The sequence below is a fragment of the Eretmochelys imbricata genome, chromosome 3, assembly GCF_965152235.1.
Source record: "Eretmochelys imbricata isolate rEreImb1 chromosome 3, rEreImb1.hap1, whole genome shotgun sequence".
NCBI classification, from domain to species: Eukaryota; Metazoa; Chordata; order Testudines; family Cheloniidae; genus Eretmochelys; species Eretmochelys imbricata.
The window spans coordinates 201,721,904-201,735,989 of NC_135574.1; the positions used below are offsets into that span (position 1 = coordinate 201,721,904).

Here is a 14,086-nt window from a genome sequence, read left to right on the forward strand (position 1 = left end):
GGATCTACATGTTCTGGCTACATGAATGCGTGATATTAGAATTGACAAGACGAAAGTGAGCTTGTCTTAGTCTGCTTAATACAGTGGCGTGGTTACCTCTCCCGTGCGGTATCTGTGGTGTTTGATGCCTCTCCCTGTGTGTAAGACTTTATATGTATTAGGTAAAAATCCCCTGGTGTTTTCAATCGCCTCTGCTCTAATCTCCCTGGGTCATTTTGCAGCTGGTTCTATCGTAGAGGGTATTTGCTATTCCTCTAACTTTGACATCAACCACAAACCTGAAAGCAGTTCAAATGGCACCAGAGAAATCTTTGACAAAGTAGTACAGGATGCAACAAAGTGCAGAATGAGGATTAGTTTAAAAAATTAATTAGTCAGGAAGTCTCTGGAAATACTAGCTAAGATCTATATTGCACCGCATCTAGCCTGGAGACTGACAATGTTTTACCTCTGCAAGGGAGCAGCTCCATGCAACTCTTCAAAATGGTCCATGACCATAGCTTGAGAACAACTGATTTAAAAACAACTGGGACTGGATCTTGGGTGCTGTTATTTGGGGACAGGCATCTTGGAGAAAGCAATGGATTCACCTTAGGAGAAGTACGAAGTAACCAAGTAATACATCTGATGCAAATGGGATGGTTCCAGGAGAGAGAGACAGTGAGGGCACAGGGAGAGTCAAATGTCTGGCAGGGTGTTGGACAAGGTGACACTGATGTAAAACTAACAAGCAGCTAATTCCATTTACCTACATATTTTTGGTGGCAAAATTCACTTCCAATTTTCATATAGCACATTTTCCTCTGTTCTCTGCATAGCTGAAACGACTACAAAATGACCAAATATTTTTGTTTCACATGGAAACAAAACTAGGAGCATGATACGCTCCTCAAAAATTGTTAAAATCAGGAAATGGATTTTGCTCTTTTTGAATAAAAAACCAAAAGCTTTTAGACACTGAGTAATGCCCATTCTTTTCTGCATGTCATTATTGCTGAAAATTATTCGCATGCTTTCATAAAAATAAACTACCATTTGGGTCTCAAAGATCTCAAATGTTGCATGTGTTAACACTGGCATGTTTTCTTACCTTAGATTTGTGATCGGATGTTAAAGCCTGAATTTTAATTTCAGTTTCTTTCTTCATTTCAAGACAATTACTTCCTCTAAAAAAGCAAAATGGCAAATGTGTGCCACAAGTTAAATATCTTCCCATCCAGTCAGCTCATACTAATGTATAGTTAGTCAATGATGAAGTACTGTAGTGTATTGGAATGAAATTATTTCTGCTAGCAATTTATCCACACTTTACAAATATTATCGGTTTACTGATCATGCAATTCAAACACACTTCACCTGTTATTTCTAGAGGGGACCCACAATTATTCAATTACTAAGGATATGTCAGCAAGTCCATTTATGTGCTGGTTTCTTTTTTAGCCAATAAAATTAAACTTCAGCCTGAAAACCTGCAAACAGATTCACTGCCTAGGTATGATTTTTGTTTTGTTTTGCTTGTTTTAAAGCCAATTTTGCTACCTTTTGGTTTGAGGCATGAAAAATGTATCTTGATTGCTAGTTTCCATTGTGATTTCTGCATCTTTAACAGAAAAAGGTTTATTGTCAAGTACAGCTACCTACAACGAGTGCCCCGCTGCAGCAAAGCTGAAATGACCGCAAGGATTGGTCTTCATACCCGTGTGCCATGAAAGAGGATCTGCACAGCCCAAACTGGCCAATGTGGCGTGGCTGGCACAGACCCCATGCCAGTACATTCAGGTTTTTGGAGCTGAACTTTGTATGGATCCAACAGCACCAATCCTCACACAGACCTGATCCTGCAACAGAATGCATATAGCAGGACCGTGGCACCCATGTGGAACCGAGCTAAAGTTAATAGGGCTCTGTGTGGGTGGCAAGGGTCTTCTGGTATTGTAGGGGCATCACAGGCTGGAAGAATAGCTACAGAGGGGTTATGCTGCCACCCAATAACTTGCCTGCGCGGTGGGTAGAAGAGTGATGAAATACCACCCTCCCACAACGGTTCCCTTCACAAATCTCAGGGTATGTCTATACTACCCGTTGGATCGGCGGGCAGCGATCGATTCAGCGGGGGTCGATTTATCGTGTCTAGTCCAGACGCAATAAATCGACCCCCAAGCGCTCTCCCGTCGACTCCGGTACTCCACCACCGTGAGAGGCGCAGGCAGAGTTGACGGGGGAGTGGCAGCAGTTGACTCACCGTGGTGAAGACACCGCAGTGAGTAGGTCTAAGTATGTTGACTTCAGCTATGTTATTCACATAGCTGAAGTTGCATAACTTAGATCGATCTCCCCCCGCACTGTAGACCAGGCCTTACTTGGACTTTGTGCTGGGAGAGGTGGCAGCATACAATGTAGGATCAAAAGTTCCATTACAGCAACAAGAAAGCTTTCAATTAAAGTCTTACAAGAGTCAGTAAATTCTCAATCCATCCTTCAAACCCTGACCTGTCATGCCCTTTCTTGCAGCGAAAGGTTCTTAGAACAACATGCAAATCCACACACCAAACTTCCTGGCCTTTTTGTTTTGGTTTTAGAACAAATCTGTCTTTGACTGGAATATATTTTTATTTCACTTTTTGTGCAGCCCCTTTAAAAAAACATTTCTCATCAAATCCTTAGTTGGTGTAAATCACCATCATTCCATCGTCGTCGAGTGGAACGACACTGATTTGTACTATCTGAAGATTTGCCCCAATTAAATTGTTTAGAGCTTGGCTGAAGTAAAATTAAATTAATCACAGTCCTGGAAATGAAGCTTGATAAAAAAATATGCCAGTTTTAAAGACTATTTTAATATCAGAGTGCTGCTAACTTATGGAAATGAGCAGAAAGCTTTATCCTCAAATGTTCCCAGAGAAGTCTGGTATGGAAATACAAGGAGCGTGATGTGCCTTGTGTTTCCTATGGGCCACCGTGAGGATTAATCACTGATTTGCTTGTCACAGCAAGGAAGGTTTTGCATAGATTTCTGCCATAAGTTTGATACTCTGGAAAGTCCTATAGAGTTATAGGGCCAGTTACATCAGACTAAATCTGAAATGTCATTGACTGCAGTGAAGTTACTTTTGTTTTACACTGGTGTAAATGTGTTCAGGATCTAGCCACAATATAGTTTAATGCTTCTTATGCTTTATGAAGATCACTCCACTCAGGAGGATCAAACATATTTATTCAAAGACCCACTGATCAGTAAAATTTCCAGAATCCCAATAGTCAGTGCCAATTATTTATTCCTTTTTTTAAAAGTAGCATTCAGTCTGCGGTGAGGGAATGTTAAAATGGCTGAACACAATCACCCACTTCTGTACTGTCAAAATGTATGTAAGCTTTAGGTTACACAGTCCTAAATGTGAACAAATTCCTTGGCAACTATCCCACCCCAAGCCGCAACTTTACACACGCACACACACACACACACACACGTCCTACAGTTTGAATCCTAGACATCCCTGTTAATCCAGGACTGTCCTTGTGTCCCCCTCAACCACATTTCAGAGTTGGAACACGAGCGCACAATCTCCCCCGAGTCTCTGAGAGATTTATGAGCATGTATGGCATTTGTAGTGTGCATCTGAACTACTTGCTCAAGTGCACAGGGAACTAAATCCTGTCCATCTGTCGGTGAATGAAGCTGTAATTAATTTTTTTCCTGAAAATTATGCAGCTGACAGACACGTCATGCCATGTGGGAGATACACTAGAAAAAAAACTACATGTAAGCATCACAAAACCAGAATGCAAGGCATTTTTGTCTTTCAGGAAGGCATTTTTGTCTTTTGGATGAATATGCACCAAATTCAAATCGAATTCCTTTAATATTTTTAATTTATTTTAAATCAACGTATTGCTTGTGAAAGTTGCCAGAATGACAGCAGTGGAAACCAAATACATTATTTAGCCAACGAACCAGGGCCCATACTCAGCACCGCACCTAAGCACATGCCTTCAAAGCTAAGCATGTGCTTAAGTTCCATTCGCTGCGCTTACATTTAAGCAGGTGCTTAAAGGTACCATAGAACAGAGATGGATTTAAGCATGTGCTTGAGATCCTGGCTGAATCTGGGCTCAGAGCAGCACAAACAGTGACAGGGTCAACTTCCCCCTGCACTATCCCCTTAGTGTACCTTGATCCAGATGTGAAGGATCCACTTTTAGGAACAACAGGGTAAACCAGAATCTGTGTGCATATAGCACATTGGCCTGTCTGTTAAAACTGGCAAGAATGCACACAGATAGAATAGTTTACATGATAAGGACGTCTACCCACTAGGGATTAGAGGACAGTTCTTTTCCCTTGCACCACAGAACAGCCATCAGATGGTGGCTTTTGCTCATTCATGACCTGGGATGGAGTCAAGCTGGTGACAAGTAAATGGTTCTCTGTCCCAACATAACATCCTGAGGCCATCTACTCCTTTGTTTACACTTAAGGTTTTCATTTTTTTAAAAAAATCTTTTAGTTTTCCAAAGCATGGACCCAAACTATCAGAAATCTTCAGGAGGCCCTGAGGGCAGGGAAGTGTTATGAATGCCAGTGGAAACTTACTGTGATCTAATTGCAGCAACCTAAGTGAGGTGAAACGGGGATGAGTTATCTTCCTAGTCACCCATTCTCAGGTCTTCGTCAGAGGTCTTACACAAAGGTTTTCACTGATTGTTAATGCAGTCATGGACAGTTATCACCACATTTAAATCTGATATCTGCCTTTGTTTATTTGCTGCTTTGCCTAGACGTAGAAGAGTGGGAAGACCAATCTCTTCTCAGACCAGTGTTAATGCTGATGCGTAAATCTTCTGGCTCAAGGTTCTCAAAATGCAGAACAGCTGTAAGCCTATCTCCCTGGAAGGCAGATACAGTATAATTTCCATGGTGCTCAGTTTGTCACTAATGGTGCAAGGAGTGAATACCATGTGCCATTAGTGAATACCATCTGCCATTAATTATAATCCCAGTTCACACCTGCCAACTCCTTAGCCATGTGCTGCAGTTCAGTCAATTGAAATGAGCTTTTCCTGTTTCACCAGCTCCCCTTATAATCAGAGTGTCGTGATGAAGTGGGCTGTAGCTCACGAAAGCTTACGCTTTAATAAATTTGTTAGTCTCTAAGGTGCCACAAGTCCTCCTTTTCTTTTTACGGATACAGACTAACACGGCTGCTACTCTGAAAGCTGATACTTCAGGGATCTGTTTGCAACATTAGGATTGTTTCTGGAAGTGCTGCTCAGCCTAAGAAATATTTGGGTCCTGACAATGGTTGTCCTTCCTTAAAGTAAAAACAGCTCATGGTACACTTTGGAAGAGTTCATGCAGTCTTTGCATAACTTATTGTGGAGACTTCTTGTTACCTCTTTTGCTTCAGAGACTGCTACTTCTAATAAGAGTTTTGTTTAATATACATTCAGGCACACACACATATTTTACAAATACTGTTCATCCAAATACTGTATCAAACACAGTAAAGCGTTTATGAAAGAACCCATCGCCAAAACGGCACCTAAGCTCAATACAGCAAATAATTTTATCAGAGACTGGCCCCAACAGCTCAGTTGCAGACCCTCTACCACCAGCCCAGTATTAATAATTTAATATTATTTTATTAAATTTGTTGGGAGGTGGAGAGTGACGTCATTCCAGGATCAGGGAAATGTTGTTGCCGGATCAGACAATACAAACAATTAATACTAACTGCTAATATAATTCTGTATTCTACTAAAAAAGAAAAGGAGGACTTGTGGCACCTTAGAGACTAACAAATTTATTTGAGCATAAGCTTTCGTGAGCTTACGCTCAAATAAATTGGTTAGTCTCTAAGGTACCACAGGTCCTCCTTTTCTTTTTGCGAATACAGACTAACACGGCTGCTAGTCTGAAACCTGTATTCTACTAAGAAACTCATTCCCGCTTTTCAGGGGTCACAGGTTAACTGTAAGACTAATGGTACAATATTGTTATTTAATCAAAAAGGGACTTTGGGAGGTAGACGTCAGCAACAGGGGGAAAACAGAGGAGAAGCTGCTACAAGATAAAGAGCTAACAACCGGAGAACAGCAGGAACCTGGAAATTATAGAAACCTCTAGGTTCTGCCTATTAGGACCGCAAGAGACAAATTTTATGAATTATGAAGAAGATATTCCAGAAACTTCAGGAGCAGTTAAGAACTGCATATCGACAATGGGTTAGATCCTAGGCTAGCACAAACCGAGGTAGCTTCACTGCCATCATAAAAGCCAATTTATAATCAGCTGCGAATCTGAAAGAGTATTTACAGTTCCTGTGTTGAGAGGAACCTTTTCGAGATGACGGGAAAGCAGATCCTATTATTTGATCTGAGCTTCCGTCGACAAAGTTCAAGATTAATACATCAATTTTTTCCAAGACCAAATTGTGATCGAAGTCTAATGATGTAATTCACGGAGCTTCTGAGCCTGCTCTCATTGAAACCAAAGGTAAAACTCCCGTTGGTCTCAATGAGAGCAAGGGCAGGCCCATGGATACTGAACATCTGATGTGATTAATTTGCTTTAATGTCACATGCGGAGAAAATAGAGGACTCCAGTAAGGCAAAGCAAGAACAACACTTAGGGCCCAATCCTTAAATCCTCGTGCAGGTTATATTTATATTGACTGAGGAGGGCCAGGTCAGGCTGCTGTAAGTTAAATATAAATTACTTTTCTAGTAATATTTTGTTCCAGACAGTAAAAGCATAAAAATCTGTTTTGATTCTTATAAAACATTTTAAAAGAATATCTTACCCTTTCTTCTTGATTGCCTTCTCTAACATTTTCTCATAAGATAACTTTTCTTTATCATACTGTGCCACTATTTTGTCAACTTGTGTGCAGTGCAACTTCTGCATAGTGCTGTGCTCCTGGAAAACAGTAGGACCTTACAATTAGGTTGCTGGACTTTTAATGTTTCATTTTCTTAAAGTGGATAATATCAGTGTAGGAACAAATATGTCTGGCACTGTATTTAATCCCTTTTAGCTGCCTGATAGCAAGGGGCCCAGATCTCCCACAGTAAATGTAAAACCTTTCTCCTCGGTGCACGTTGCAGGAAAATCTGTCCTGGCAGAGTGCTAATATCCTGAAAATATGGTATACAGCTACCATAAACCAAGAACTTTATGGAAAAAAATGCCAACAGGTAATATCTGCATAACTATATCTTTTTGGAATACATGATCATTTAAATGCAGTGCAGTAATAAGATTTATGAACTCAGAGCAGGTACCATATAAAGATTCTGGAACCCCGGGGATCACAAAAAAACAACAGGCATCCCCCTAAGTATCCTAGAGTGAACACAGCCCCAGATCTTCAGCTGGTGTAAATCACATAGCTCAACTAAAGTCAATAAAAATTGACACTGGCTGAGGATCTGGCCCATAAGTCTAGTGGCACTCGGTATTTTGTCCTAGCAAAGGTTCATCGCGCAGAAGCTGGTTTCTTATTCCAAGTGATGTTAAGCTACGCAATAGGGCTATCAAATGTATATTTAGTTAGCTGCAACGGACTATTTGTGTTTTTCTTTCCGGCCTTCCCCAGGCACAAGCTACTCATAAAGGACCTGATTCTGATCTATATCACACCAGTGTAATTCCACTGATTTCAATGAGTCACACCTGAGTTATACTAGTGTAAAGGGGGAAACAATTTTCCGCATGGGAATAAAAGGTTAATTACGTACACACATATTACATACACAGGTCCACCTCTTTATAAAAACCTTTCTGTTTCAGAAGTAATAGTCCTCACTTAATGCTTGTGTGTCCTGGCTCTGCAGTGGACTGAAACTCATAAGTCATTTTAATCACCCTTCCTTATGAAACATGCTCATTATTCTTCAAACATCTGGCTGCCAGTGATGGTAGGAAAATACTGAGCATACACTGCAATAGGGAATTTTGTTATTTTAATTATTTTATTAACGTACTATACCCCTAGATTTTATCTAGTCTTGACAAAAAGGTCTTGTATTAACTGTTATGGTTTGGTTTACTGTGGGAAATGTAAGCAGATCACATTTTACATTAAAAAGTTACCAGGATTTTTTTTTGGTCTGTTTTCATTTAGTTTCACTACACATTCTGAATTTACACGACTGCTCTATACCATAGGCTTCATTGCTACTATTTCTATATATCATAGCAACCAACTCATCCGTGTAGTTCCTTTTAAAAATACTAATGGAAGAATTTCACCTCCCTTTAACAAATGCTGCAACGCTTTTAAAAGCTAGCGTTAGAATGTAAACCTGAATTCCAGCATCTGCTATCCACCCCTCTGGGCAATAACATAATGCAGCTCCTGCAATTTCTATTCAGGATGAAGCTCTGAGCTCTCTGTTCTGCAGAGAATCAAACAAAAAAAATGGACTTTACTAGCATCAGAAAGATGTCAGCTTCAGCAGGGAATACACAGGCTGATTAGCAATCTAAGAGAAACTGCAGACAGTGAAAAGGATGAAGCAGGCCTGACGGCACTAGACAGCCACAGGTGAATTGTCTGATATATTTAATTACTAAAGCTACACACTCTTCCCCAGATAAATGGAACAGTACAATTCTTGATATAAAAGACTAAGCATAATTATCTGAAATTATATGCCATCTGTACACTTGTCCAGCACTTCTGCATGAACTGGGAAAAGGAGGCAATATTCAGTGCTGGAATCCTGCTTTGTTTAGGAACCATACAGAACTTCCCCATCACAACCTAATTTGATTCTTTTCTGAATACTCATCTTTATCTAAGAGGATATACTCCCTGAAATGTTGTATTCAACAGAAAGTTATTTTCGATAGATAACCAACTGGGCTGTGTTTTCTTTGTGGACACATGCTCATCATAAATTGTTTCACGAAACAACGCTTTAGTTTGAATGCACAGAAACGCAGCTAAAAAGGAAGAAAATACAAAGCTCTGTGTACTGGGAAACTGCCATGTCTGCCTGTGCCATCCAAGTAGTTGGGTGATGCTAAGCTAGCAGAGCAGAGACAGGAAGAGATCACTGGAGAGAAGTCGGACGACCCTGGAGAGGAGTGAAGACAGGCTGATTGATGGGGAAAGCGTGGTCTGGTTTGCTGTTCATGTTGGTGCTGGCTGTTTCTGAAGGCAGCAGGGCAGCGCTCCATTGTTTATTAGAGCATTTAAAGCCCTTTGAGCCTGATCCATTTTTCTTAATTCTCTTTTGTGATGCATGTGTGCACATGGTCTCCTCCTCCTGCACTTCATTCACCCTTTCATCCTCCTCTGTCATCTGCGACCTCTGGCTCTCTTCTGAGATTTCCTCAGCTCCTGCTGCGAGCTGAGAATTAACTATTCATTTCTCCTCTCATCCCCTTCTTTCTTCACAAGGTTGTTGATGAACTCTCAAGTTTTGCCTTTCTGACTCCCTTGACAAAGCATTGATGATGTAAAGTAGCTTTAAGCGGGGAGAAAAAGAAAACTTAGTTCACACGCGCAAGTGCCGCCTTGTGATTTGGGAATGTTTGTGGGGAAGGAGGAAGCAGAAAAAATAAAGATTGTAGGTTAAAAAATGTTGCAACATAACTGTGCTATTGTGCGACATAACTTACTTGCATCCATTGTGTCAAATGTTCTTGAATTTTCTGAATCACGATATGAAATGACTGCACTTTATTTAAAGGGGCAATATTGCACCCAAGCCCCATTGCTCTGGTAAGCTGCTGGACCCACTATGGGATGAGCCTCATGGTAAGTACATTTTTTAACGCCCAGTTCCTCTTTTAACTTTGATTTCTGCCACTTAGCACAATGGCATGCACTGCATTTGTTAAGGCTAACTTGGAGAACAGAGCCATTGCAAGTAGCGATGCAGCTCCGGGAGAGTCCCTTTGTGAATATTTCTTCTTATCTTCAGAAGGGCATTTCTGAGCCTGAAGCCACCTTCATAAATTGGGAATCATAGAATATCAGAGTTGGAAGGGACCTCAGGAGGTCATCTAGTCCAACCCCCTGCTCAAAGCAGGACCAATCCCCAATTTTTGCCCTAGATCCCTAAATGGCCCCCTCAAGATTTGAACTCACAATCCTGGGTTTAGCAGGCCAATGCTCAAACCACTGAGTTATCCCTCCCCTGTATGTAAAGAGCTGGGACAGTGAATTTTTATGGGACGTGTGGAAAAATAGTCCTTCTGCTTTATTTGGCAACACCCAGGCTCTGAGTTAAATGCATCTTCAATCTGCATCTCCAAAAAAACTACAGAGGAACATTCTGAAGAATAAACGTAATGCAGCACAGTAACTTGTACCAAGGTCTTTTCATCCCCAGAACGCTTTGCCTCACCAGGATCATCATCTTCCCTTGCCTCCAGTTTTGACCCTCTGTCTTTGAGTTCACTCACATCTGGTTCCCCAAAGTAACTTGTCCTCTTCTCACAGCTGGATGAAAGTTGAGAGCTCTACAATAACTACAAAGGTACAGCCAGAAATTTTTACCCCCAATGTAAGCCCAGTTTTTCTGGGTAGGTCTGCCTTTCTGACCTGGAGTTACAAAATTATCATTCGATAATAGTTCCTCAAACTTCTGACATGGCTTGGCACTTCCCAGTGTGTGAGTTTTGTCTGGAGCCTTCCTGTACATTGACAGACTACAGAAAACGCAACATAGCTCTGCGTGGCCTGACAATTGCCAAATCATTCCAGATTGCCATCAACGTCCTTATGTTGGACTCTGTCCAAACGACTGAACATTCATGCTCACCATCTGAGATGGATCATCAGTGATCCAAGAGAAGCAGAGGCTGACAATCAGGTATGTGCCATGGCTACCACCAGGCTATGGATACACCAGCATGGCTTTTTCCCGTTACATATATAAACATAGGGATCCTCGCTCTATCAGCTGCATAGCATAAAGCACAGAGAATGCAGGGGGACAAGGCACTACACCTAAGGTATCACACTCTATGGGACTGCCAGTCACAGGGAGAACCGGGAGGAAAGACGACTAGCTAAAATGGCTTAGCTCAATGATTCTCAAAGCAGGTCTGCTGCTTGTTCAGGGAAAGCACCTGGTGGGCCGAGCCAGTTTGTTTACCTGCTGCATCCGCAGCTTCGGCCGATCGTGGCGCCCACTGGCCTTGGTTCGCCGCTCCAGGCCAATGGGGGCTGCGGGAAGCAGTGCGGGCCGAGGGATGTGCTGTCTGCCCTTCCCGCAGCCCCCATTGGCCTGGAGCGGCAAACCGCGGCCACTGGGAGCCACGATCTGCCGAACCTGCGGATGCGGCAGGTAAACAAACTGGCCTGGCCCACCGGGGACTTTCCCTGAACAAGCGGCGGACCGGCTTTGAGAACCACTGGCTTAGCTGACACACGTCTGATTTGCTGTCTGTGTAGACTAGAGATAACTGTTACATCCACAACTATTGTCAAGACTAGGTCCCAAGAAAAACTCCAAGTCAGTTCTACAGCGTATTTCAAACACTGCTTGTAAATGTAATGTATATGGAGGCAAACAAAGTTTCAAGTGGAAATATGTTCTAGACTGGTTGACAGTATATTTGGCACCACCCAGGTATACCATAAATCTCAGGTTCAGGATTTTCTGAATCCTCTGTCATTTTAATTTCACTCGTTTCTTTTAGACACAAAGATACTAAAAAATTACAAATTGCCGATTAAACTCCAAATTGCAGCCAATAATACAATTAAAATATGGCTTTCTGAGGCAAAAGGATTTTACCAGCTACTTTGCCTGTCAACGTAAGCCACATGATAAATACCACTTGCAACTATTTGAATGTTTAAGGTAAATTTAATTCATTTTTAGTATTAATATACCTGTGGGTAGTGGTTAAGGCCCAGTAAGCAGGCTACTAAAGCACGTGAAGCCTGTGGGATTACTCATGTGCTTAAATTAGTTGTGTGCTTTGGTACCTTGTCGAATCAAGGCCTAAACTCTTGTGGATAGAGAACATATCTTCCTACGTGTGTGTAAAGTACAGTGCCTAGCACATTTGGGGCACTAATGTTAATATAAATAATAAAAATAGCTAATTCTATATTTAAGCAATTCACAGGCAGTGCCCCAGTTGCTGATATTCTGCAACCAAGATTTTACACTTGCTCAAATTCCATTAACTATAATTCATGTTTCTATTTAAAGCTCCTATAGCATGTTACATAAGAAATACATATTTTGGAGTTGTTATATTTTAGATTCTCTTTAAACATCTCCTATACATCTCTGGCTGTAAAATAAATCAGCCCTAGACTTTTAAGCAGTATTTGAAAACAACAATTTGATCCACGTTTATTTTGAATACCCAGCAGAAGTGTATTATTATGTATAACTCATCACTGATGAATGTCACACAGTGGGGATTCCATAGCAATTCACTCTACATTACATACAATTTTAATCAAAAGCCTTATAATCGCTCAAATACTCCTACTCATTTCATAGTAGTGTCAGTTGCTTTTATATCCCAGCTGCAATTCACTGATATTATTTTTCAGTAAAAGTTAATATCAAGAACATAAAAATGATTACACGGCATTATAAAACAATAAAGGTATTTCTCTTTAAGCCACGCCAGTTTCTATATTACGATGTCTGGAACAAACCTGCACAATCCCCATTATTTTGAGCAATGAAGATTTCAAGAAGATTCTAACACATTTTTGTGGCTTTTTATGATCTTGGATCCATGTTAGCATGTTTTATGATTAAAAAAATACACCTTACACTGCATAATCACAGGTTCATGCACACACATTTATATGCAATACAAATGGTGTGCTGCCAATTTCTGCATGAAAACTGGAATGGCAAATGAAAAATGTCACCATTACCACACCAAAATTCCTTCCTGTGAACCATCAGGGAACCTTACAGATAACCAGCTGAGCAGTGCAGTCTTTTGGCATTTCAATATTACCATGAGTCAGACTCATCAGTATTTTTATTTCAAATATGCAAGAGCAGTTGCTCCACCGTATGACTTTTGTGCAGCCTTCAGCTTATTATGCACATGTAACTCCATTGTAGGCAAATGGACATGTGCTTACCTACACTGGGGTAAATCTGGTGCTCTATATTCTAGAGCATTTAGTCCAAGGTCTTTCCAAAGGAAGTTTTAAAAAAAGGAAGTTATTGAAAATTAATCTGGATACGTTTATTTAGGGGGAAATTCAACCCAGGTCAGAGTACCCTGATCAGTAGCCCCACGAGGAGAGGTGGGGGAAGCAGTCTGCTATGGAGGAGCTTCTACAGCAGCTCTAGAAAGGGGTTGAGGAATTTGCATTTGGATTCATGACTATTCAAAATCTGAGGACACCACAGAGCTGCCGCACCTTGCCCCATTGCACACAGCAGATCCATGCTAGTTTCACTGCATTTAGGGTTGTACTCTAGCCAGAGAATTTGGCCCAAGGTGAGCTGGTGACATGAATATACAACGTCATACCTTGAGGATTATGCAGAAAGAGAAGCAGGATATTGAGGGAGAATAATCTCATACACTCCACTAACAGCAGGCAAAACACATAATTACGGGTATATAACATTTCTTGGCACATTCAGTAGGTACTGTGACACTGGCAGACCAGGTGTCAGCTCACACCAAAGCCCGAGGCCAATTCACCTTTCTATTAGTATAGATCAAAGTGATTGTTAAATGTATAAGAATGTATTTGGTGTTTAAACTCCATGAAAACTAATGGGACGTTACATGCATTGTTTTCACATATCTGTATCCTGTTATAATGGGATAGCAAACATTTACATTGTATATATATCCTGATAACTAACCCATTCAACGAGAAAGACGCCTTGTGTGATGCAAATGAAGAACTTCAGCAGGAAACTAATTTTGTGCATTTGAAGGCCAGCGTGATGATCAGAAATTGAAGACCATCTAAATGGATTCCTCTATCTCTCCATCAATCAAAGGCAGAGCCTGTGTGGGTGATGACTCTGTCAGTGTGTTTTCTGTGAGAAAAAGCTATATGTATGGATTCAGGGAAATATCCTGCATCTCTGGACTGTTTGGATTGTAACAGGGCAGAAG

General features: G+C 41.0%; 1 protein-coding gene across 1 annotated transcript in view; it reads right to left on the minus strand.

The window, feature by feature from the left end:
• The window catches only part of PLCB4 (phospholipase C beta 4), a 208,855-nt gene that overhangs the window by 19,773 nt on the left and 174,996 nt on the right, over positions 1–14,086 (minus strand). The window contains exons 31-32 of the mRNA XM_077812056.1: positions 6,801–6,916; positions 1,091–1,166 (exon numbers count right to left, since the gene is read on the minus strand). Of these exons, the coding sequence (XP_077668182.1) occupies positions 1,091–1,166; positions 6,801–6,916 (192 nt within the window). The remainder of the gene's footprint in view (positions 1–1,090; positions 1,167–6,800; positions 6,917–14,086) is intronic.